Source organism: Ascidiella aspersa, chromosome 9 (genome assembly GCF_963924565.1).
Source record: "Ascidiella aspersa chromosome 9, kaAscAspe10.2, whole genome shotgun sequence".
NCBI lineage: Eukaryota > Metazoa > Chordata > Ascidiacea > Phlebobranchia > Ascidiidae > Ascidiella > Ascidiella aspersa.
In genome coordinates, this window is record NC_139455.1 from 17,520,058 (window position 1) to 17,546,998 (window position 26,941).

At 35.7% G+C, this 26,941-nt stretch overlaps 2 protein-coding genes across 3 annotated transcripts; both read right to left on the minus strand.

Moving 5' to 3' along the window:
• Positions 1 to 15,755: 15,755 nt before the first annotated feature.
• On the minus strand, positions 15,756 to 26,028 carry LOC146133329 (large ribosomal subunit protein uL5-like). Of its 2 annotated transcripts, none has more exons than XM_083396593.1 (6): positions 26,008 to 26,028; positions 18,491 to 18,629; positions 18,246 to 18,352; positions 17,971 to 18,060; positions 16,352 to 16,504; positions 15,756 to 15,827 (listed from the first exon to the last, which is right to left on the minus strand). In XM_083396593.1, the coding sequence occupies exons 1-6, from the start codon at positions 26,026 to 26,028 to the stop codon at positions 15,798 to 15,800; spliced, it is 540 nt and encodes a 179-aa protein (XP_083252719.1). In that variant the 3' UTR covers positions 15,756 to 15,797. The 2 variants fall into 2 exon arrangements, with proteins under 2 accessions (XP_083252719.1, XP_083252718.1); XM_083396592.1 differs by lacking the exon at positions 26,008 to 26,028 and adding an exon at positions 19,808 to 19,883 and having other exon boundaries at positions 18,491 to 18,635.
• LOC146133330 (Krueppel-like factor 6) lies at positions 22,342 to 25,691 on the minus strand. Its single transcript, XM_083396797.1, has 4 exons — positions 25,200 to 25,691; positions 24,332 to 24,983; positions 23,275 to 23,398; positions 22,342 to 23,062 (listed from the first exon to the last, which is right to left on the minus strand). Exons 1-4 carry the CDS (start codon positions 25,299 to 25,301, stop codon positions 22,999 to 23,001), a joined length of 942 nt encoding a protein of 313 aa, XP_083252923.1. The 5' UTR covers positions 25,302 to 25,691; the 3' UTR covers positions 22,342 to 22,998.
• Positions 26,029 to 26,941: the final 913 nt, after the last annotated feature.

Below are 26,941 nucleotides of genomic sequence, written 5' to 3' on the forward strand. Positions count from 1 at the left end.
CCAAGGCAACAAAAGCAATCTTCGTGACAAAATGAGGTGTGTGGACTTACCCACGATCGACAACTACCTCGAAGCAATCGAGCAAGGCGACGGCGAGTATTTCCACATCTACAAGTTGGCCGGGGGTGATTTGGAGCAGGCTCTTGACGAGATTGACGAAGAGTTTGAAGAAACTAAATACAACAGCGATCCTAGAGTGGAGCTCTACAAAAGAACAATGCGCATCAAAATGTTGCGGATGGCACAGGCATTGGACATTGATATTACTGGTGACGGCTATTACCTAAGGCGTGAATCACACGCAGAGGAAAAAGAGCGCAATCGATTTAACTCCGTGTCGTTGTCAAGCCACGTATCGACTCAGGACATTACCGTTGTACCCAGTGGCGGGATTCAGCCGGTTCGCACCAGTTCTATAGAACCGTCTCGCGAAATTTTATGATTAGCGAACCGGTTAGCATTACTGGTTATTATCAATGGATTTTTGCATCTTATCTTATACATGATTTTTTAGATTCAAGTAGCTCGCGTTATCATTTTTTCAAAACGTGCAATGGTCAAGGTCGCACGTAATAGTCATACATTTGTTAATTTTTGTAATTGTAGTAATTTTCCTTTTGTGATTGTTTGTCTGAAAACCAATTGTTGCGTCATAAGTACAAGTCATGAGACGACTGCTGCTTTTTAGTATGGCTGTTCTGCTTCTTCTGAGTCCGACGGTTCGTAACATTTAGTTAAACCTGGGGTTGCATTTTCTTGCAACTACTTTAATGATTTCCCGGAAAATATGACTTTTTGTAACCGAACCGGCTGATGAAAAATTTAAATCCCATCACTGGTTGTACCTGCATAGTGATTTTGACCAGTTACTAAAATCCAAGCTATGTTGAGTAAATAACGAAATCACTAGTGTTTATCTAAATTGATTTTTGTCTCAAAGGAACATCGAGAATCCTTGAACGATTTTTTGGAAAGCTTGTGATTAATAACACAAGATCTCAACATAAAAAATTATGTTTTATTTCTGAATTATATCTACAATTTTCTGACAAAACTGTAGCAACTGTACATGCGGGCTCTCTATGTGCTTTTGGCAACCCTGCTCTCGTGGATCAACATTAAACGTGAAACAACATTAAACGTAACCGCATGTTACTTCTGTACACGATAAATAACAAGATGTTTTATAACTTACCGGCCACAAAATGGTCAAACAATTGAGTTTTAACAATGTTTACTGCTTTACATCCATTCCTTTTCATAAATCATTGCTGTGTAGTTCAGGGGCGGATTAAGACGGGGGCTGAGGGGGCTGCAGCCCCAGGCCCACCAAAAAAATAGCCCCACCGCAACTTAAGACCAACCGACGTTATCTTTGTAAAATAACTGTAAAGCTATAATCTTATGAATCGCCACTGGTGCCAGGTAGCTTTATTTTTTAAAGCAACCTATTTTTATTTTTTAAAGCAACCTATTTCCTTGGGCCAAAGCAAACTCAGTAAGTTCTCGGCGGCCGTAATAGAACAATTTTATTAAACGTGTGGCTTTCAAGTATTTTGAAAATAGTTAGCTAAAATGGGGATGACCTTGTGTCCAGCTTGTAAAACAGGTCGCCGACCGGATGATTTTCATGGTCGGGCAAGATCCGCCCGCGGGCGTAGTAAAATATCCATCATGTTTATTTTGAGGCTTTTATAAGACGACTAGCTTTTGACGTCCATGCGTGTTTGTTACTTCACAAAATGAAGCTACTATAAAAAGACTACGCTAAACAAATCACACAAGCTACATTGACTTACGTTTAACGACACTGCATTAGCTCAGCCAGATTGTCACAATATCTAAAATTCGTGAATGTTTCGATTAATAATTGCGCAGCTGTGTCAGCAAAAGGTATAGCAAGCATTGATAGCCTAGGCCAGGGATGGCGAACCACTGTCCCGCGGGTGACGAAGTGACCCTACACAGATTTTTGATGACCCACTTGTATCTCTAGAAATATCGAAATGCTATAAATTATTTTTAGAAAGGATAAATTAAAAAAAAAACATCACTGTTTAAATCAGGGCTGCCAATCTGTGGGTTGTGCAAATGTATTTTAGGGGTGACAAGTAGGCCTACATTAATTGCACTTTCAAATGTGTGCAGAAAAGCAGACAACCAAAAGCATTTGGTTTATCGATGTAAAACGCAAAGGGTGGCAAAAATGAGGAAAATTAAGAGCTCACAGACTAAAAATTTTGAAAACCCTGGGTAAACCAAGCTGAAAATCTTTCTGCTGAACTCCTGTAATAAAAAAATGCTGCAACCAGGGCTGCGTAGTCGGAGTCGGACTCGGGACTCGACGGAGTCGGTTTGTTTTGCCGGAGTCGGACTCGGGACTCGGGTAAGACCACGTAAAACTACCCGAGTCCCGAGTCCGACGTGCGCATGCGCAGTATCAAATTTAAAACTGTTAAGGCGGCAAAATGTAAGTTGTAAAAGTGTAATAGCAAATGGTGAAATATTTTTTAACCATGTAATGCGGGTGGATCAATTATGACTTCAATATGAGTGGATTGCAAAAAATCCACCTTAATTTAGATGCGTAAATGGGTAAAATACAGGCTGTAGAGTAGGGCTACCATATTTTCAGGACCTTAAAAGAGGACATTTCTTGCCTGCAAGTAAAACGAAAGTAGAATTGTTACTTTTGAGAAATACGTGCCATTTCCAAGTATTGCATTCAGCTTCGAAATTAACACGTCCTTTTCTGAAACACGGACACTTCTGGTGTAGCTCATCAGTAAATAGAGTTTTCCTTTTCAGTATTATAATGTATAGCTTATATTTTGCTTTATTGTTGTCTAAATTTAAAGAAAGCGTCTGCTGAGAACCACCTGATGCCATAGACAAGTGGTTCTTAATCTTTTATCAGCCGTGTCCCCCTTGGTAATTTTCCCATGCCTTGCGCCCCCCCCCCCCCCCCCCCTCTCTACGAAAAGCACTTCGGTATTTTTAATTAAATATCACTGAGACAACTTGAAAATAGTGAAGTTTGCCGTCGGTCGCGCAAAGCAAAAAAAAAATTGGGTTTAATTGGCGCTAAACTGTAAATTCAGGAGGATTTTAGCATTGGACACACAATAAATTGCTTGTGCACGAGATGATTTTGACAAACGTGTCGTGAGGGCATTCACTCCACCGTTGTAAGGCTGCGATGTCAGCGCAAAGAAAAATGTAAGCGCAAAAATTAAACTTTGCCTTAGCGTGTTTCAAAAGATGTGATAACACACAACAACAGCAGCAATATTGCAAAAACATTATCGATTCGCGCGAAAAAGTTTGAGTCCGCTGTTGCTAGCCTGTTATCCAATTAAATAAAACGTGGATAAAAAATAGTTCGAACGGTGGATGAATTTTATCATTTATCTATAAGTTGGCAAAATTTTAAATAGGGCCGTTATACCTTCAATGATATGAAAACATGCAGTGGCACTCAAAGAGACTTTGTGCTAAAAAAGTTCCAAGTAGAAAAGATTCGTGCAGAGCGCGAAAATTTTTTGCCGATTTAATGTTAAAGTTGGAAAAACAGAGTTTGTACAGCGCTGTAGGAGTGTTTTACAACACAGCGAAACCATTGGAATCATTGCAAAAATTAAATATTAACTTAGAGCTAGCGCAAAAAAAAGTATGAGCAACTAACTCAAAATGCGAAAAAAGCGGACATTTGGACATTTTTGAGCGTCCTCGGAGGATCATTCAGTTTTCTTGAGGAAAGAGGACAAATCCTCCTAAAAGACGACATATGACAGGCCTACTGTAGAGTCAGAGCTGGACTCGGGACTCGACAAAATCTTACATTTGGCCGGAGTCGGACTCGGGTTTTTGTCAACCGACTCCGCAGCCCTGGCTGCAACATTTGTTACCTATTTAGGTTTTTAATATTTGTGGGAAAAAAACCTAAAAAAAACCTTGAATTACCAACCCAGACAATACCACTTAATACGACGCATTAGCAAATTTTTGCATAAAATTAGCATACCATAATTAAATATATGACCCACTTATGCATTTTGTAAGGATTAAGGCCGTGTTTGTGACCCGCGCGGCGAACAGGTTCGCCATCCCTGGCCTAGGCCCTATACGTTTCAAAAAGAATACAAAAAAAAATGTAAGAATGTGATGTAGTATAAAAGTTGGACTGATTTTAGATACCACGTCTAAAGCATTAAAGTAAGTGCTGAAACCTTGTTTAAGTACTACCCAGATGAACTGGAAGAATCACTGCCTGAAGAGATCTGCTAAAATAACACCATTTCAACGTAAAAAGCAGCAAAGACGCTAAAGCGTTTAGATTTTAGTAATAAAAATGAGGTATCTTTTGTATTAAGAATTTATCTGTGTCTGATGTTTGAATCTAATGCGTTAGTCTATGGACCAAAATAGGTTGCATTCCTTAGCTCTACTTTTGTATAAAAATCGAGATTTTGGAGAAAAAATATACAGCGATGACGTTATAAACAGCTGAAAAAACACGTTAATTTGATCAGTGTGATATAAATAAAGCATTGTTATTTTATGGTAATTGTGGTAGTGGCATAGCCAGACGAATTTTTTTTCGGGGGTGCCAAAAAGTTTGAACTTTTTTGTTTAGCTTTTACCAGTGTATCAACTGCCGAAACCAACCCAATAACAATCCTAGAAAACCTTTTCGAGCGGCAACTGACTGAGTGTTAACGCAACACTCAAATACCATTCGAAGAGAAAAAATTGACTAAAAGTAGCAAAAAACTACATTAATGTATATGAAAATTGAAGGTGTGGCATGTCTGTGATCGACTGTTGTGGTATTGCTCATAAATCCTACAAAACAAATTATTAGGAAGAAAATATTTATAAATTTTGGGGGGACATGGCCCCTGTGCCTAAGAGTTGTGGTTGGAACAATAAACAAAATGAAAACAGACCAGGCCTCTGACTACCATACAGCCCCAGGTCCATGAAAACCTTAATCCGGCCCTGGTGTAGTTATTAAAACATTTGCGGTGTTGTACGTTTTTTTGAATGTATAGTTCAGTGGTTCTCAACCTTTTTTCTTTCGTGGTCCATTAAGGGGAAAGCGGGGCAAAACGGACCCCTAACCTTTCTCGTTAACGAAAATTACCAGCGTCAATATTTGTTTTCTGAACAGTGACTATCGTCGAAAAAATTTTTGTCGACACAAATCAGACTGATTCGATTTCGCACAAACCAGGGAGGGGAGAAAATGTGTTTGGGGGATATTGATATAAGGATAGCGCAGTAAAATGATGCGTTAATTAGTAAAGTTCAAGTAAAGACGGAGTTACTTTTTTTGCTAAATAGTTTGTAAGTAATGGTGTGTTTATTAATCCGAAACAGTTGCATTTTAAGTTAAACGATTTTAAAGAAACCAGGTTTTCATGCGACTGATAGTGTTGGGGCAAAACGGACCCCTCACAAGTTATTTTGTTATTACTAGCCTAAAACTGCACTGTTTGTATTTTTTTTTTTTTTTTTCTTTCAGTAAGACATTTTGGAAATTGAATAAAATGAAATAATAAATCATTATATTATATGTTTAGATCAGTTTTGTAGGAAGGCCAAACCATCAGAAATTTTACCAATATCTGTTGTAAAAAAGCTCGATTGCTATTTGTTTTAATACTTATGAGTTGGTATGCATTAAGATAAATATAAGGCAGTTTAGGTACGGTACGGCCTATTTATAACCATGTTACTTATAAAGAGTGACAATGCTACCACTACTTAGTATAGTGCCATTCTGTTTTTTTTTATGTTTTGGCTTACTTTAGTAAAATATTTTTAAGCTATAAAGGCGCCATGTATACCATTACTTAGGTTATAACGTCACGTTGTGACGTTACTTGTGACTATATCTCTGAAAACTTATACTCGTCACTTGAACACAAATCCTTGATCCGGCATTTCCACACAACATGGCACATAAATTATATTTTATAAGTGGGGTCCGTTTTGCCCCGCCAGGGGTCCGTTTTGCCCCGTTTAAAAATCGACAACAAAATTTAATTTATTCAGAAGGTATGCTTCTTTCAGTTGTTTTTTATAGCATAGGAGTAACTTTCAGTAAGACCTTTCAGTTGATACCCTATTCATCCAAAAATATTTGTGAAACTCGTAATATAGCATTTATCCCTTAAGGGGTCCGTTTTGCCCCGCCTTCCCCTATGTTTCAAAAAAATTCTGTGGCCCAATTAATTTTTATAAAAGAAAAAAGTGTAAAATAGGTTTACAACAAAACACAGTACAACATATTTCAAAACAGGTTATTTATTTAACCGTGGATTAGTAAAAAATTTGCGACTGAACAATTATTTTACATTCTGTTTTAATTCCTCCCCAAGCCGCTATTCCTGGAAAATTAAATATAGTGACACAAATGAAACTAAATCTAGGTTTTTAAATTGGTCTGTGGCCCACCTTAAATGTTCTAATGGCCCACCAGAGAGCCATGGCCCGCTGGTTGAGAACCGCTGGTATAGTTGAAACATTGACTGTTTTGTACGATGGTCACAGCAAGGCTGTATCAGCATTTGGCAACAGTGCATTGTGGGCTATTAGCGTGGAAAGAAATATCGTGAAATAATGTGTCCATACGGTGCCGGTGGAAGTTGGCGCCTTCGAAAAGCATTCAATAAACAATAAAATAAAAATAAGGGAATCAACACACATATTTTAACTTTTAAGAGCCGCAATTAGGATTTCCAATTTTTTTTTATATGAAATAAATCTCTAACCGCAGGCAACGACTTTACCGCAATTGAGAGAATGTTATATGTTACATTAACAAATCTGCATACGCGGTTGCAATTGTTTAAAGTTTTTGATCAATATTACACAACTTAACATTTTAATATAAATGTTTTAAATTAGGCCGTAAATATATATCCTAAAATTAGATTTACCAGATGGGGATTAACAGATGGGGTATTGCTAGCAATATTTTATTATAGGTACCGGTAAACGTTTCTCAAACGAATCGAATGATTTACAAACCTTGTTAATACAACTTACATCAAAAAAGTTAAGCAAAAAGAGAGGGACGTGAACGTACCCAGAACCCCCCTGCAAAATTGTTTGAGGCCTAAAACTTGCAGGTTGTTAATATACGTGACGTTCACTCGTGCTTGTTTGACATCACAACAAGGCACGGCAACAAGGCGTTTTGTTTTGGTTGCTGAAACTACGAAATTAATGCATTTGCTGTCTGGTTTTCGCTATTAGTTTTAGCATTTGTAGAATATATTTAAATACATCTGTACAAAACAGGGGCAGAATAGTTTGGTTGAGTGTAGCATTTAAATTAAAACTATAAGGCGTTTCTAATTACCAACAATATATGTTCAAACAATTTTATGTATTACTTATAGTGAGTGATTTTGATTAGATAACAAAGAAAGGTATAAAAACACTTTACCAAGTATATCAAATGGGCTTTTTTTATTCAACCCCTTTAATTTTCTAAGTTAAAAAAAGTTCTACTGAAGAAAGCGACGGATCGCGAAATTTAGTTCTGTGCAAGTTTATGAGAGACAAACAAGCCTTATTGCGCGCAGTGAAGCTGAATTATTCATCGTTGTAATAAGGGGGAAGTGTGGCGTGAAGCTGTCGAAAGCTCGCCCGGTTTGATGGGAAACGCTTGAGGTGAGTAACGGATATTGTCGCAACGTAAATGTGAGATAAATCCTTGTTGGCTGTAAGCCTATCAAACAGACCTCTGTTTTATTATAATGCTTAAAATGCTATACTTATTAGCAAGTACAGTTTACTCTAATTGTACAACTTGCATATAAAAGCAGTTTTTCATATTAAGACAAAATAAGTGTGAACGCAAATTTTGCGGGAATTCATTTTTTTTAGAATTTTAGGTTGTGTTAAACCACTTCGGATAAAACTTTGAACATATAGTAGTAATTTCAATATTTCTTCAGTTTCGCACATTTAAATTTAAACTGACGAGCATGATCGAAGTGGAATAATTGACGCAAACCACTGTTTTGAAAAAAAGTATGACACTGTTACTAGGAATTTCTGTCAAGAGATTTTCTAGTTGTTCTGCAACAATTTGTATGTTGATTCATTTCGTCAGCACTGTGAAGGGTTGTCCTGACAGATGCACGTAAGTATTGTCGTTATACCAATATATTTTATAGACCTAGGTGCACTCAAGCCACGGTTTTCAAATGACTTGACTGACTTTAGTGTTTTAGGCAAATGACTTGGACTTAAGTCATTAAGTCAACTGACTTCGATAGAAATTTATTGTTTTTTTAAACACTTGTTTATAAAATTGAGTTATTTGTATTAAATAATTATTTTGCGTATTAAATGTTGCGTTTTTTATTTTAGTTTTTGGTCATAATCGTAGGAGTAGAACTATAGCTTTATGTCATTGACTTGACTTGAAATTGACTTAATACTCTCTGGGACTTTTCAAAATGACCTGTTGACAACACAGCGTGATTTAGGGTGATAGCTTAAATCATCTTTTTTCACAACAGACTTTTAAGATAAGTATTTGATGATGTACTTACTATATTAAACCATAGGTAAGTTATAAAAAGTTAGTGTTGTAATATAATCTTCGTCAACTTCGTCAAGATAAAATTATAACAGCCACAGTATAAAAATCCAAAATTAGTAGCCTAACATGACATTTTTCGTTTTTACGATTACTGCAATAGGCCTAAATGACCGGCATTTACTTTGTTATTATTTATAAGCGTGTATTGTTTGTTACAAAAAATGTTTTTGCAGTTGCACAGAAAAAGAAGACTATGTTTACGTCGGATGTCCACGTGCTAACTACGGGGGACTACCCAAAAACCTTCAAACGAATGTCACTGATGTCAACTTTTCTTTTAACAAAATGAAGGCAATAACACCGACGGTAACTTTTATAGGTTTGAAGTTCTCTTATAAGCTTAATGTGAGAAGGGAAGAAATAATTATTTTTACTGCTTGCATTGACATTTTTAAAACGAGTACTGGTATACAGCTATTTGGGATTTTCAAATATTGTTTAGGCAGGAATTTACATAAATGTGTTAAACGTTTTTGTTGGTGAATTTAGACGCTTTTCAATCTCCTAAGCTTGGAGGTCGCCACATTTCGTTATAATCTTATCGAATCCATCGACAACGGCGCTTTTAAAGGCTTGTTAAATCTGAAAAGGTAAAAACGGAGTTTGTGTTTGGTTATCTTTGTATACGTTATTATTTTTGAGATTTGAATAGTTAACCTTTTCTCTTAAAATACAAAAATGCTATATGAAGTGATCTAGGGAATCTTTCGTTTTTAAACATTGGCAGCCTTTAAAATCCTTTAATTGACCAATCTTGATTTGTTTGAAACAACGATTTAGGCTCGACTTGTCCCGAAACCGGTTGCTGCGGTTTCCCTGGGATTCCATGTTGCCTTTGACGCAGTTGGAAATTTTGAAACTCGACGGAAACAGAATCACGAACGTGCCTCAAAACAAAGCAAGTCACAAGCAACTAGAAGGCCTTACCCTCCTCACCATATATTCTAACCCGTTTAACTGCTCCTGTAGTTACTGGAGGTTTGCATATTCTCTAATGGCAAAAACGCACAAAGTGTCGTTGCCTAACTTGCAGCAAATCAAGTGTGAAACTCCTCTACGGTGGGCTACTGGAGGTTACTTCCGAAGGGCGAACAACACTGACTGTGTGCCACCAAAACTCGAACTAAACGCGTACGTTTTTCAAAACGAAACAGGTGAAAAAACGCTGCTGAAACCAAACATGGATAAAGATGGATTGACTTACATCTCAATCTTGCCTGATCGCTCTGTGGTTGTTAACTGCGCTTTGACGCAAACGAGCAAGATGAAGGGAGGTGACTATGTTTTGAAGACCAGCTTTGCTCGCAACGAAAAAGGCAGGTATTTTAGATAAGAAATCCACCAAAAAAGCACGGATCGCTCTTACCTTTAGTTTGTCATGGTGATTTTTTTTACAAATTTACTATTTGCAGAAGCATATTGACTAATGAAGCAAATACAGAAGTAGTTGGCATTTTGCGAACGTTTTAAATATATTTTATTAATTTTTAACGTAGTCCCAATCGATAGTTATATGGAAAATGTTCAACTGTTAATTGAAATGGTTAAACTCAGGTCTTAGAAAAGGCGTTAAACTTAAATGTCCTATATTTTCAGACCATCCAAACATTAGCGAAGTGGTGTGGTCCAACACGACAAATGCTGTGCTTACTGATTTGCGGAACACAACTTACATCGCATTCATATGCCTCGTGGAGAGCATTTGGGGAACCACCGCAAAGCAACTCCTAATAAAAGTTGCCGAGAAAGGTAAACTACTTTTACATAAATTAGTGTTTCCATTCGTGCTACGAACAAGCGCCTTCTTAGCTCTGATATTTTGGCCACTTCTAGAACTTATTATTAAGTAACAGTTTACAATGTTTTGAAACGAAGAAGTCTTGAGTAATGCTTAACAAACTTTTACGTTTAGGAGAAAATACTTTTTGATAAAGTAAGAACGGTAATTATAGCAGAAATAATTACCTTTACGTTTGTAAAAGCTTTTATTGTAGCTTGAAACGTTTATTTTAGGTTATTGTTTTATTTTAGGATATTTTATTTTTTTTTATATGCGGTGTAGTAGAAAATCGAAATATATTCAGGTATTCTGAGGTATATAACAATACTACAAATATTAAGAACCTTTGATCAGTATAGATGCAATACGACCGACTAATCTAATACTATGAGTTTTTTGAGCGCAGGTCATTATATGGCGTTAAAGCAGCAAACACAAAATTTCAGATTGTTTGTATAGGCCTTTGTATAGGCCACATCTTTTCAGGATATGTTATCTTTCCTTTCCCACTTAAAGAACAATAAAAGTGTTCTTAAGGCGAATAATTTCAACATGGAAACTTGCTTCATTAAAATATTTTAATTTGAATAGATGGGGTCCTCAGCGAAACATCCAATGTTTTATATTATTTATTTATTGTAAAAGCAATGTGTTGCGGTTGAAGAAGCTCCAATTAGGCTAACGTATGGAAACAACGAAATCATCAGTTTCTTTTTAAACAAAATATTTAGAATTAGTAAAAATCGGAATCACTAAAAATATTTTTATGCCCTTCCTCCAATCAGTTAACAGTTACCAATATCATAAAACATACTTTCTGTCATGTATTGGGTATGCAGGAATTGTTTTTTTAGACCAGCCTTCTTGCAAGATGTTTAGCTTGATGTTTGTTGTATGTTTGCATTTGGTACAAACAGCAAACAAACAAAAAAATTATCCACCCTTTATTTACCCCTGTATTTTGGTTCACCCTTGCAAAAACTTTCAACCTAGGATGAACCATATAATCAACAGTTTAACAAACGCTGACCAGAATCTTGATGTATTGGTTTAAAAGTTGTTACCGTATTGCTACATTTGCGACGTTCTTGCTAAGACCTTATTAAAGGCTGATAATAACTAATCAGTTTAGTACTTGCTGTCCGATATATAAGGTCCCAATATTGCTTTATGTTTTCCTTTAAGATCTTTAGTAGTTTTGTGTTTCAGAGGGTTGTCAAAATTCAAGCCGAATAGGCGATTGTCAAATAACAGACACAAGTGAAATGCAGTCCAAATCTGTTACCGAAACCAGTTCTGTACAAACTGAAGACATATTTGAAGCAACAGTAAGTATATTCTCCAGGCTTTGTAATTTAGTAATAGCGGTAAACCTTGAAGTTTCTCACTGAAAGATGCTTAAGGTATTCGCACATGTTTACAGTAGGCTATACACAGTGTTTCCCAAACTGTGTGCCTCGAGAGATTGTCAAGTGTGCCGCGAAACTTTTTGTATTTTTTTAAATAAGTTATTTGTATTACCAATAGGCATACAGGCAGGCATTTTAGACTTAAATATGCACCATCCATTACAAATCAATCATATTGAGACATTTAGATATAGTGTGTGGTGTGTTAAGGGCGATTGTAAAATGACTCCATTGTTGTTCTGTTAAAAGTGTGCCGCGAAATATTTGAGATATTTCTAGTGTGCCGCGAGCCAAAATAGTTTGGGAACCACTGCAGTATACGTCATAAATAAAAAAATGAGCAACGTAAATAAGCAATACTTACAAGAAAAGCTATATACATGTGTCAAAAACAAATCAAATTGGTACAATTTTATAGTAGATTTTATAAAAGTTAAACATGACTTTCACTGAAATATGTATTTTGAACTGGGATGAGCTAAAAATAGCGCTCGCGCATTTATTATGGCTTACTATATTGTTTTTGAACTTATTGTTAAGGCGGTAAAAGAACAAGCAACCGAATACCCGGGTGACTTGGAGGCGATTCCGGGCTTCAAAATGATGCTGGCGGTCGGCTGTTTTCTTTTCTTAGTGGCCGTAGTGCCGCTAGTGGTCGCTATTGTCTACGAGTTGTGCAGGCGCAGCGCCGCAAGGGAAGACCGTTTCGTCAAGCTGTAGCCGAATGTTCGACTTTTCTCATGTGTAAAATTGCCTTGTCTAATGTGACTCTTTGCACATAGGAAGCAGTAGGTGGCTACGATGGCGGGACCCCCACTCACGATATACTTTGATTACGGATTTGCTTTACTATGTGGGTTAATAGTCTTACTCTTTTGCTTGGCCAACTGGCTAAAAAAATACAACATGCTATTAATATTTCGCTTTATGAAAATAAGCTTGTGGGTTGTCATTTGCCTGAACAAATACTACTATGAAACATCTTATTGAACGAAATCAACACTTTAGTTTCAATTTAAATAAAACTAAAGTATATTTATTATTATTTTGTTCAAGGCATTTGAGTTAACATCAGTCTATATTCAATTAATATGCCATACTCATAACTAAGCGAACAATACATTTAAATTATTTTGGATACAAAAGAGTTTTTAACGCAAATAAAGTTCTCAACCTAAGGGTGGAATTTTGAAGTCCAAGGGGGGAATTTGAAATTTGTATTTTTTGTTTTTATTGTCAGTGGTTGTTTTATTGGTGCGAGAACGAGCAACGGTCTTATGTTTTTTTACAATAGATAGGTCATTCAACCTGCTAAATCAGTAAACCGAAAATGTGACGAAACCATAACGTAACCGGATAGTACTTGGCAGTGTTGTAATGACTTAAGTCAATGACTTGACTTAAGTGCACTTAAGTCACTGTTTTCAAACGACTTGACTTGACTTAAGTCATTTGGGAAAAATGACTTGACTTGACTTGACTTAAGTCTTTCGGACAAATGACTTGGGTTAAAATAAAGCGTTTTTTTCAAATATATTTTTATAAAATTGAGCTATTTATCCAAATTTTAGCACATAAAACAAATTGCTTGCTATATGTTGCGTTTTTTCTTATTTTTTAGTTCAGTTATTGCTCATAATCATACAAATTTAAAAATGTTAATAGTTTAAATTTTTATTTTTTAACAAGGACATGACTTAAAGTTGACTTGCTCCAATTATGACATGACTGGGACTTGACTTGCTCAACTGATGACTTGGACTGGGACTTGACTTGTTATTTATTCAAAAACACTTGACTTGGACTTAAGTTGTTTTACAAATGACTTGACTGGGACTTAAGTCAATTTAAAATGACTTGTTTACAACACTGGTACTTGGTTATTGTGCTTTTCAAAGTAGGTGCAAATTATGTTAAAAACGCCAAGATTTTTTAGGCATAGCTAGATTATATACAATAATGCCAATTTAAACCAGGGAGACGAACCGTTTGACTTTTCCGGTTCAGGTCGGGTTCAAGGATATTTTCGGAATTCGGTTCAGTTCCGGTTTCGGTTCAGAGGAATTTAAAATTTCCGGTTCAGCTCCGGTTCAATCATCGTTATTTCAAAACCGGTTCATAAAGTTCCGGTTCAGATACAATATAATTTGCGTTAAATCTCAAAATGTGGGTCGATAAATGTAGAGAATAATCTTTGAATTGTAAGTCATTTAATCTAAGTTACGTGACTTATTAAAAAAACAGCAACTCAATATTGAAATATCTAAAAAATAAAACATGAACGATTTTTTTATTCAATATTAATATTTTTTTCATAAAATTTTAAACATGGGGTAACTTGACTCTGTAAAATAGAAGTTGTGACGTCATGCAGGAGCGAACTGCTTTTATTTACAGGTTCGGGTTCGGTTAAGTTTCAGGTACGGTACTTTTAAATTATTTGGTTCGGCTCCTTAAAATCTTATAAAAACCCGTTTAGGTTCGGTTACGGTTCGGAAAAAATTGACCCAAAACCGGTTCATAAAGTTCCGGTTCGACACCCTGATTTAAACCAAATGAAACACATTTTAGTTGGGGAGTTAAATTCGCATACATAGATTATGCATATTGGACTTGGTACTTAGAGCAAGTTATGAGCGGATTGCCAGGTATTTTTCGCAAGCTAGACAAAAAAAAAGGCTGTAGTGTACAATTGCTTGTTATTACGTCACAATGCTGTGTGCTCTCCATTATTTACTTCGATAACATATATTGTTTTTATTAATTACGTTTTTAGCCAAGTAAATACCAAGCTAATTTGGTACTAAAATAGAGGATCAAAAGCTTGCAGTTTCAATGAGTTTATGTCTTTTGTGATTCCACTTATAGGTATATTTCCTGGTACTGTTTTTCCCAGGGGGGGTGGAGTTTGAATATAGGCTAGAAGGGTTCTTGTGATAAAAAAAGGTTGAAAAGAGAGAACCACTGCGGTTAAACGTACTTACTTCTGCATGCCTATTGCGTCAATACGTACATTTTTGACAAAAACAATCTCTCTAGAAATCTGAATATTTTGCAGAATTATTAAGATTGTTGTGCGGTTTAGCCGATGTATACACCAAGACTGTGGGATCACGAAGGTTTTCGAAACCTGAAGGGGGGTCGCGACAACAAAAAGGTTGGAAATTACCTACCTAAATAAATTATCGGTTATGGCTATGAAGGTCAGTTTCGGGCTTTTCGGATAGCATATTTGAAACACTTGTTCTTAACGAATTCGTGGACAATTTGCAGGTGGATCCAATCTAAAAGTTGCATTTATTTGGTTTAAATAGGCAATTTCAATTTAAGTGTACGCAACACATTGGGCACTTAAAAAATATTTAAATAATGCTTAAAATTGCAGCAGTTTAATTCAACAAACCAAACCGTGTTCTTCGAGCTTGTGCTTTTATTTTAGTGTTAACTTCAATATGATTTCGTTTATAAGTTATTAAATTGCAGTTGTATCACATTAACTTGCGCAGGGTCGAATATCACAGAAGCGATATATAGATCGGTTCTTCCTTCTTCCATACTAACAAAATTAATGTTCTGGGAATTGGAACTTCTGAAAGCGCCTTCTGGGAATATTTTTTCGAAGGTTTTACAACAGACGAAGCTACAAGTACATAAATAATTCACGTGTGCTCAACAGAGCACAACTATAACATGCATCAAAAAAATTTACGGGTGCTTTTTCCCAGTCATGATATACCTGTTCTTTTAACTGATCGACTCACAACCAGCGTGTTTCTCAACGAAGGGGGTTTGAAAACAACCATTACTCATATCGGGGAAAACACAATGGGTAACATAAACGTACCAGACGTTTTCAGTCTACAATAAAATGCTTTGGGATTGGTCATGCAAACTGCCTTGACAGACCTGTAGAAAACCTCAAACATACCACCACGACATGTGACTTTAAAAGTTTTATTTGTGCGAAGTGACTTTGCCGTCATTACTTTCCTGGAAGAATGATGCCGTCGTACTGAAAAAATATATCAAAGCGTTATGAAGTGTTAGTAACAATATTGAGCCGTTTAAAACGACGATAACTGCTGACAAATATTAAAACTAGTTTTACAACTGGCTTTTTTAATTTATAGCTTGAAGTCAGTCACAGAATTTATACTAAAAGAATTCAAATACTAAAGGAAATTGAAAACAAGAGTATTAACAAGTATAGCATGCCACACAATAAACAACTAAGCCGAATTGTGGACGATTGTTGAGTTGGACTATTATTTATTTCTCAAGATAGTTTTATCTTTAACTAAAAATAACACAAAATTTCCGTCCTCCCAGCAATGGTAACCTGTAGTGGCAGGAAATTAGTTGACCCAAATTAAGTGAAGGACTAAGCACCTCTGACGTAGAACACATAACATACCCCATAATAGCCAACTGGCAATATGCTCAACCATGTCGCTAGTAATGATTCACAAGAAAATAGGCTAAGCTAACAAATGAAAGCAAACGAAACCTAAAAAACTGCTCTGAAAAACAAATTACCTTCTGTTGGAACCACCTCATTCCGTCGGGTTTGGTCAATCGGTGAGGGAATCCGACACGGTTCTTCTTCTTACGCCTGTAGCGCACGTTGTAGCCGGGACGGGCAAGCATCACGTAGAAGTCCATGCCGTAAATGCCGATTGAAGGATCGTACTGGATTATTGAAAACAAAAATAGGTTGTACAGGGTTGATCTTAAATTAAAATTTGCACTCGTGTCTTGCAATCAGCACCAGCCCGGACGTGATACAACCCACCAAAAAATTATGCAAAATTTTGGCCTTATTTGGTTATTTTTTTGCAAATGATTTAACCTGCTTTCTGGTGTTGGGAGTGCTAGTGGATATACAAGTGCAAAATCTCAACCCTATGTTTTGAATAGGACCCCAATGTATTTTTTACCCAATAAATTTATTTTGTAATCTTTAGGTTTATAAAGTGATTAAATATGCCTAGCCAATATGTACTTATACCAAAGCTATATAATGAGGATTGTTTGTGTTTGTAAAGCATGAGCTAAAAAAACGATTTTGCAATTTTCGGCAAAAATTCAACTATATTTTCCTCACACCAAATTTTGTATATAACGGTTTTAGGTGTCTATCTATTAAAATCCATATGAGGCTGGTGTATTTGAAAAAAATGTGTTTTGGCGACCCACCCTAGTATACATACTTCAGATAAAATAACCAAAATTGTTAGTCTTATTTAGGATATTCAAAGGCAAAACTATCACCAAAATGAATAAAATACCAGGTAACATTAGTGCCAGAAGAAAGTGAACCCTTGGAAAACCGATATTTTGAAAAATGTACAGCGATCGGATTTCAATACCACATAAAGGTATTACAATGCTCAAATAAACAAAAAAATAGATTAAAACTTCCAGGATTATTCATTTCAGGTTGATTTTTCAAAACTTCCTTTAACATTAAGAAATTAATTACCTTTAAGTTAACCATCTATCAATTTACATTAGGAGAAAAATTATTTTTACAAAAAGTGTCCAGAACCTAAACAAGTGCAGATCATAGTGGACTACAATGCACACTTTTCTATATTTATTTTTTTATGAGTATATTTGGTCTATGTATTTCAAATAAAGTCAAACCTGCTCCTATAAATTATTATAAATGGTCTTAATGTACACTTGTTCTTTTCCCCTGGCATTGTTAAACAATTTTTTTATTTCATAAAAGAATTAATAATCATTTATGTAATTGGAAAGGTACCCAACCGCTCAATTAGAATAAAAAATTACACTTCTGTTGCTAAAATCAAAAGTTAGGCAGACAAGTTTTTTCACCCCACTTGACTATATTCCAAAAGACGAGGCTGATATAAGAGGTACAGCAGTTAAAAATTAGTAGTATATTTTTTGCTTTCACTTTTCATAAACATGAATTAAGTTTGCAATCACCCAATGTGTGTAAATTTATGTCCAAGGTGAGCACACAAAACAAAGTTTACACTTTTAAGGTCTTTAAATTTTTTAAGCTGACCTGACAATAGTAAACAAAAGTATTTTCAAATTGTTTTTTAGTGTTTCAATAGAAAGAATGACATACAAGACGTAATTAAAGTTATAAAAAAGCGATATCAATTATGATCACATTGTACCTTCAGTCCCAAATCGATGTGTTCCTGAATACCGAATCCAAAGTTTCCAGTTGCAGAGAAGTTACCTTGGCGCAATTCGTATTCTCGAACCTTTAAACATTTTATTTCCAAAAGTTTAAACATTGCACATTTAGAGGAGGAAAACGAACTTTTGTCATATACTAAAATCATTTTACAATAGTTAGAAATTGTTTTTCTGGTTAATACACAAATTTATAAATCAAACAATTTCAATATTTTTTATAAAAACCTCCCAGCCTTAGCAAAGCATGTACCTTGAGTCCCCTCTCGAGAATTTCCTCAGCCTTTGGGCCTCTGACAGTGCAGTGACAAGCAATCTTCTCATTTCTTCGGATTCCAAATGATCGCACAGTGTAGCGTGCTGATAAACAAAAAAAAAACTATTGCAATAGGTTCAAAATTACACGTTACCACAATTGCATTAAAACGATGATTTAAAAAAACAAAATTTGAATATCTTATTACAAACCAAAAAAGCAGGTGAATTTTAAATTATTACCTTTTGAGAAGACAGGGGTCTGTCCAGTAAGCTGTTCCAGCACCTTGGCAGCTCTTGTCAGCCTATCACCAGATTCTCCAACACAGATGTTAAGGCAGAGTTTCTGGATGCTGATGTCACGCATCACATTTGAGGTTTTCTTTTCCTGTTGACATAAAAATCATTCAAACCTCAATATGTAAACTCTTGCAGTTAACAAGATATGAAAGTAATGTGACCCAACAAGAATTTAGTGGACGTTTCCTTCAGTATGTAAACATTTTAAACACTTTTAACAGTATCACATAGCATTGTTTGGTTTCCTGATAGAGGGTATAATCCTAATCAAGATTTGAAAGTTTGGTCTGCACGGGTGCTAAATTCTCGGCACAATTACGTACTCTAGCAACAGCCATAATAGTGGGTTTGAGAAAAAATCAGATAGAAATGCGTTCAGCTGTGAAAAGTCGAGCAAACGCATAAAACATCAGTCACACTTATTTTTCGGTAGTAGTTACAAATTATCTTTCTACAACAATAGCTATTATAGCCATGCAAATTCTAGCAATAATGTTATTAGTCGCAAAATTTTATGTTGCATATTTCCTTCTTGGAAAATACCAGCGTTCAATCTGGATCCTGATTATATGAAATCTTATAATGATAATTAACAGTCTTTTTTTCTAAACATACTTGCTATGTAAACATATATTAATAGTTGGTGTTCTACAATAAAGACAAAATAAATAATTGGTACAAGCAGAGTATTATCAGTTCTAGGGGGGCAATTGCAAGTTGTAGGGCAATTGCATCAAGAGTGTTTTCCTAATTCAATAAAAGTGACCAAGGGAATGTGATTGAACAAAATAAATTGTTGACAAACTACTGGCCAAGTCTGCACATAAATTAAACCTTGGGTGTGCATACTGCTTATAACAAGTTGATTATAATTAGTTGCTAGATTTTGAGAAAATTCCTCAAGTTAGTAGGCAGTTATACTACCAATGTGCTTAGGTATAACACGAGAATATGTAATGTAAATAATTTGTTTTAATTTTTGGAATAATTTCAACGGGTATATTTTGCCATATTTATACAAACAACAAAACGTTTTATATGGATTAAGGAATATTTTTGTACTCTAGGCATTTTTGAAACCATTAAACGAACGAAAATTTACATAGATTCAACATTTTAATGATGACGTTGCTTTGCGATTTTGAACATTGAATGTCGGACGGCAGGTTTTGGCCAAATGAACTGAGGTAGATATTGTTACTTATCAGAATATCACTGGGAGTCAAAATGCTAACTATTGAGAGTTAAAAACACCATTACCTCAGTCATAATTGCCGTTTATTCCCGCAGCACCTCGGAATAGCTGCCAGCTAAAAAAGGCCTGAATTTTTTGACCAACAGCATGAGTGAAAAATATGTCCACTAACCGACGCTCTAAGCAAAAATATTTAATTAAGGGGTAAATTAAAACTAAAATAATTTTATGTTATCCTTACTATTTTAGGAGGTAATACAAAATAAATAGAATTATTTTCAATGTTTTAATGCCTATTTTTATTTTGCTTTATCTTTCCTGTTTTCTGGAGAATATGACCTGAGCTCAAGCCATATCCCGATGTGGAAAAAAGCGAATCGTAAACATTGGTCAGTAATTACTAATTTTAAAATATTTACTAATGTTCCAACGAAAAAATACTTTAACTTCATTTAAAAAAGGATGAACGTAAAAATTTACCTGTTTTTCACAATATGTTGCGCGCTTCAATCCTTTCGCAATCTGTTGCGCGCTTTAATTTAATTGGTTTACAAATATTTTCAATTTTAATTGGTCTACAAAACATATTAACAAGCGAAAAAATGTTTTAATTTGTCCGCAAACCTTGCCGTCTTTATGCAAGGTGTGTAACCCAGCTTATTAAAATCCTATATAATATTACATGTAAAAGCACGTCTACCAGATAACACTCAACTCTGTCACCGGTTATAAATGATATACCGTATAAAGAGTTGTTGCCAAAAAGCAGATTAAGCGAAGATGAATTGTCATACAGACGACGTTTCAGGGAACGTGACTATATAAAACATGGATACACATTTGCTGTAGGCCTAGTGTGTTTTCTCTATTCTTCGCTGAAACCTAATTATATTTTCAAGTGCCAGCTCCGTCGAGGTCCGCTCTTTTCGTCTGCGTTGCGTGAATTTATTGTCTGCCTCAATAAAATAGACTGCCATGCACCAACAATACTATTGATTGCGTTTTCCTGAACTGAACGATTGTTGCAACGATTTATTACTCAGTATATTTTGGGCATTTTTGCAGCTGAATATATTTGGTTTACTTCAAAAATGCAAAACCGGCTAAAATTGAGTTGTAATTAAGTTCGTATATTGAACCCGAAATTATTTGGTTTACACTTTTTAAACATTTTGCACCACATTAAATACTTTCGCAAAGTTTGGCATAACTACAAATAAAAAATAAACGTTTGGTGTTTTTTTTTACAATCTTTTTCGATTAGAAATTAAACCGAATGTAAATCGTACGATAGACATTTATCACAATCGAAAATTATTCTCTAAGGCGCAAAATATTACTATTATTGCCACTTTTTTTACCGAATCTTTACTTCTCTTTTTTACTGTATATAGTTCATATTTGTATAAATAAAAAAATATTTAGAGTCCTTTGAATATTGTTTATGTATAGGTCGTGCACAATATTTACGAGGAAGGCTATTCTTGGTCTGAGCTGTTACTGGTTTATTGCTGTATGTAAACGTCATTGATCAACAACCTTTCAGCGTTATACGATATAATAATGTTAGCGCTTTGCAATCTTCGTATAATATTACACTGTGAATGTAGGTGACACTTCAAGCAAGAAAGGGGAAGCTCAATGCCGCTAAAATTGGAAAGCATAGATGCTTAATTTGTACAGTGCCAAATTAAGAAACCATAGGAATCGAGAAAGTTTTGAAATATGATTTTAAATGCTATAGACCAGAGGTTCTGCAACTGTGGTTAGTGTAACCCAATCGTTCGAAAACAAATTATTCTTTTGTTATTTCAACGATTTTTCACAACTGTCTACTGCTGTAGCCTATAGAGACTGTGTCATCGTCAACTTATTGCATTCACTTATAGTGACTATAGAGAGCAAGCTTTTTGAATTAGGTGTTTGATGAAAAACAAATTTCTCGTCAAGACTTTTAATGAACTTCTTTCGAAAACACTCCCAGAAGTGTTGTAGGCTACTTTTCAAGCAACTTAACTCTTTCACAGGAAATGTATCAGCAGTTGAATAAACAGGTAAAATATATTTTTGTTTGCGTGTATTTAGTCGCACTATGGTTGTGCTAAATCCCTTTAGCAAAACACCCACACCATAGGTTCTAAGAGTAAATTAATAAAAAAAAAAGTTCTGAAGAGTGCCTCTGTACACTAAGTTAGTGTTACAACGCCGTAATGTGTCTGCACATTTTGCGATGCCTCAAGGCGACACTTTATAGCTAAAATCACAGGTTGTCTTTAGGTATTTACCAAAACTATTGTTTGAAAAATAAATCGCCAATGTAGGCCTACGTATAATTTTGTTTGGTTCGTCTATTGTAAACACGATCAAAATTTTGGCATAAGTGTCACTTGCACTTTAAAAAAACAAGAAGCGAAGAACCTGATCAAAATATGATCAAATACTGCTACATTGTTTTTAGGGGTAAGCGCTGTATACGTAATATTGCGACTTCGGCGAAACCCGTTTTTGTCTACACAGCAACGCTGGCGCTTGAGCCGTCATGCAACTTCCCTTTCCGTAGCAACGCTTAACGGTGGGTTGCTCGAGTTTGACGCAGGGGAAAAATAAATCTTAAACAACAACGGTACCGCTTCGTACATGTTTTAGGGACGCCTTTTTATACGATCATTCACCCCACTTGTGCTCAAATATACTCGAATTTAATTGAAAGGTAACAACTAGGGACATTTTTCTGATCAGTTTTATTGGCAATACAAATGTTAGAATCGTCACTGCGGCTGCTAATAGAAGGTAGCCAGTAACAGTTTGGAACAAGTTTTTTTGAAATTTTCGTATAGAAATGTTAATGAACAGAAAGTATATATAAATGTAAGTATATATATATAATATAAGAAAATAAAACGGAAAACAGCCAGCGCACGCGAATTATCACTACTATTATCATGCCACTCCCCCTGATCAGCAACGAAATGCACATGATACGTAAGTAGTAAATTTAGGCAGTGATGATAAGAATAACTGCAAGTAAACATGTAGCACAGTGAAACTTTTGCATATGCAAGCAATACAAAACACCCGCAAACAGGTTAAATGTAAGAATAGGTTTTAGAATCGTCATCAGTGTGTTAATATTGTTCGTAAGAGGGTGTGATGTTATGCTTGAATCAAGTTCATACATAATTTCTAGCAGACTGCAAAAAATGGAGATTTAGAAAAATAAAGGGAAACATAAAAAAGGTGCAATTTTTTTCTAGAATCATGTCGTTGCAGTTGCATGCCTCTTCATATGCAAAGCAAGATGATCAGATCGCGAAAAACACCTGAAACAAAACACAATCATTTAATTCAAATCAACTTATTTTAAACAAACTTGATTAGCCATCGTGGTTTGTATTTGTAGTTTTTATAATTACCAGTAGTAATGCAGTGGTGATATTTTTTGGCTTTTTTAGAATAAACATACATTCAATAAAGTAAAATGATGTCAACTTTTGAAATGCTAAGGTAAATACTGTAGGATTTTACTACTAACCTGTCGCACTGCGAACATTTAAAAGGTTTAGCGCCAGTGTGTTTTCGATAATGTCTTGTGAGTTCATCACTCCGCGCAAATCGCCATTCACAGCCATCCCAAGTGCATTTGTAAGGCTTTTCTCCTAAAAAAGAAAACCTTACATTAACACTGTATCTTTTCATGTTAAAAAAGCCATTTGTACCATTTCCATCAGCAAATGAAGAATGACATATAAAAACTGAGCGCTACCACACACCAAACACAATATTAGATCACGGTACTGCTGTTGGTTGCTTTGTTATTCAATAGGCACAGTGGCCTTAAAAATCAATACATTTATGTGGAACATTTTAGTTTAAATACAGAGCTTGAAGGTTCAGTCAAAATAAACAAAATACTAATTTACAATTTAACTATGGCACTGAGTTACAATTCAACCATGGTGAGCAACAAATTTGGCCCTTAGTTTGATCACATAAAGCAAAGGTGCTGAAATCAGTTAAACTCAATCAGAGTCCAATTTGTGGACTAAACAAAAAAGAATCAATACCATCAATTTACCAACTAGCTAGTTGGAAGGGTTTAAATATGACAGCTAACTGTAGAGCGTTGTGGAAACTGGAAATGTAGTGTAATGTTTAATGCAGGAAGTCATGACTCTATCACGTGACACACATCACAACAAACTAACCCAACATCCTGCTTGTGTATGCTCTGAACAAATTTTCAACTGGCAGATGTATAATCTATTTAAATTGACGATAAAATATACATAACCCATATCAAATTCAAATGATATTAAAATCTAGGGAAACTGTTTTAAACTTAAGGTACCTTATCCATATTTGCCACTAATGACATAAATTATTTAATGTTTAAGGAAGTAGCTGACAGTTTGACAAGTAACAATTTGTGTAAACAAGAATTTTGTCTAAGCCTAAATTCTGTTGAGAAATGTCAATTTAAAAAGGAATAAATATAAATAGACAAAAGGATCCTAGCTGGCCATAAACACTAATTCATCTTATTCATTTAGATGAGCAGAGAACATACAAATGTATATTATATATTATACCGGTATGAGTTCTTTGATGTGCCTTTAGGTGTGAGCTTTTTGTGTAAACCTTGCGGCAGTTAGGGTAGTTACACCGGTGGATTCGCTTCTTGCTGTTTTCGCTTTCATCACTTCCTTGAACCTTTAAACTGGTGCTTCGATTTTTCAAGCTGCTCGGACAAAATGACGTGAGCGACATGGAGTGTGTCAGTCTCTGTCGCGACGAAAGCGGAACGGTAAAACCGGTGAGAGTCATATTGCCTAAAATTCTTTCGCACTTTTTGTGAACTGTCCTGGTGCTCTCTTTAGTGCAAGTGTCCTCGCTGCCCATGTTTGTGGGACTGCAAGGGGTGGAAATTGTGACATTACCCATTGGTGCTGTTTTTAGCACCTTTAATGCTTCTTTAAACGGGTCAGTCGTCTGTGGTGGAGGACTGTTTTCTCCGGAGGAGGCATCACCAGAGGACAAGGAGCCGAATCCGGATGAGTTGCTTCGCCGCAGGCTGCAGCACTTGCGAGCGATTTGAATGTCTTCAACTGAAAGTCCAGGTCCACCTTTGACCCGGAGTGGAACCACAAACTTGCTCCAAGGATTTGCAAGGTCTTTGTGGAAGACACTTGTCCTGTAGATTTTAGGTTCAGATTGTAGGTACTTCTCCATTTGAAATCGTGTCTAGAAAGAAGAATGACCACATAACAATAAAGGATTGAATTATTGGTAGACAGCGACCTATTTACATTTACAAATAATTACCTACTTTTAATCACAAATGACCATAAAATTTACTAAAATAAAAACACAGTTATCTAACAGACTTTGTCTTCCATTTGCATTGGGGGTATAAATGCTATTTGTATACAGATACACAAATATCACATAAGTACACACCTGCTGCCAATTTTCTTCTAAACTTGGCAAAGCTGAAAAGTAGCCGGTATCATGGATTATTTGAAGTTCTTTAAATATGCTACCGCAAGGTAAGACATCCATCCTGAAGCAGTAGTGCAAAAACTGACAGATGATTAAAATGTTATATTCCAATTGAATTATTGTTGATCCTAAATTTAAAATAAAAATATACTATTAAAAGCTACATATATTTAGTGCAAGAACTGTGCGCTACTGATACATATTTGTTTTATCACGTACTGACCGTCTTGTGCGACGAATACTGTCTCTGGCTATCTATTAGCATACAAAGCACCTGTCGGTCTCTGCCATAAACTTATCGAGCTGCAACCAGACATCGATCGGTAGCAGCCTTACGTCAGCGGTACAAACCGGCGCCGCAAATTAAAGCCAGAGGTGGCAGACAATAGACTATTCACAATTTGCTGGACACTGCAGACAACCACTAACTACTTCATTTGCGAAACGACAACCTAACACCTTGTTGTGAAAAAGAAACACTACCAAAGTAACCTGCGAGATTCCTACTAGACAGCTATACCTGCTTTAACCGAAAGATTGAGCTCTGTCGGTTTGTCATTTTTGTTTAAAGCCGAACAATCGATGGCAGATATAGTACTGTTACTTTACACAATGGAAAATCCATCCCTACAAAACAATGCACAATGCTATAGTCTTAGGACCAACTGCTGTGCCGTAAATATGAAGATATTTCAACTATTTGCAGCTAAATTGCCGTTACGCTACAGGCGGCCAACCGCGTAGTCGGCCTTTTTTCTTGACTGACATCATCTAGCTGTGCTGCCATTGGCTGCTCGCGTTTAATCTATTTATAGCCGTGTATAAAAGCGAGTTCGCCTTCGCTTCATTCATTCGGGACTAGGCATGATTTGCGTGCGGTCGAAGCTTAATGTAATCAACTGTTTTAAGTTCGGCTTAAAATTGCTCTGTATGTTAGTACGCCGATTTCAATTTACCCGACACCGATTATACCAGCCAATCCAAATTCAATCCCGCTTGAAAGTATCAACACAGTAGGCTATCTTTCCTTCCACTTACATTTTTTCTCATGGCCAATTTTTATGTTAAATTAAACGACATATATTTTCGCCTGCAGGATTGTGTACAACACCACGTCTGATAGCGTCTTTAGGTCAAAACTACTACCTTGATTTATAAAATGGCCCATCAATCATTCATATAATTATAGCATGGCCTCGTGTGTAAGTATAAACCTATAATGCTTAATGCAGCGCCTGGGGACACACAGTTAGCTCCGTTACGTTGTCCGTCCTTATGCTTTAACCAAATATCATACACTTTTATATCCGCATGTTTGCACGAAATAGAATTGACAAGGGTCGTCCGAACGTAAAATTGGAGTTTATGTAAACCTGAAAATTTTATGAGCCTACGAAGATGCCAAAATACTTCGTTGTTTGTTGGTCAATATTTGCTTTCGGAATATTGAAGTGCTGCTTACTTTAGTATCTTAAAAACCTTTATTTAATCATTTTGGTTCAATTCGCCGCAAACTACTCGACGAAAAAATGCAAAGAATGTTGTTGCGGCCCTGCAGTCTCTTACGGTATTACGTGACCGGCATCCGATAATTGTATGGCAGATTCTCATATCACGCCGGCTCATTTTCAACGCACGTCTTGCTACAATGTGTAAGTAGCTCGCAGCCTTTTCTTCCATCCTGCAGTTTACAAGCCAAA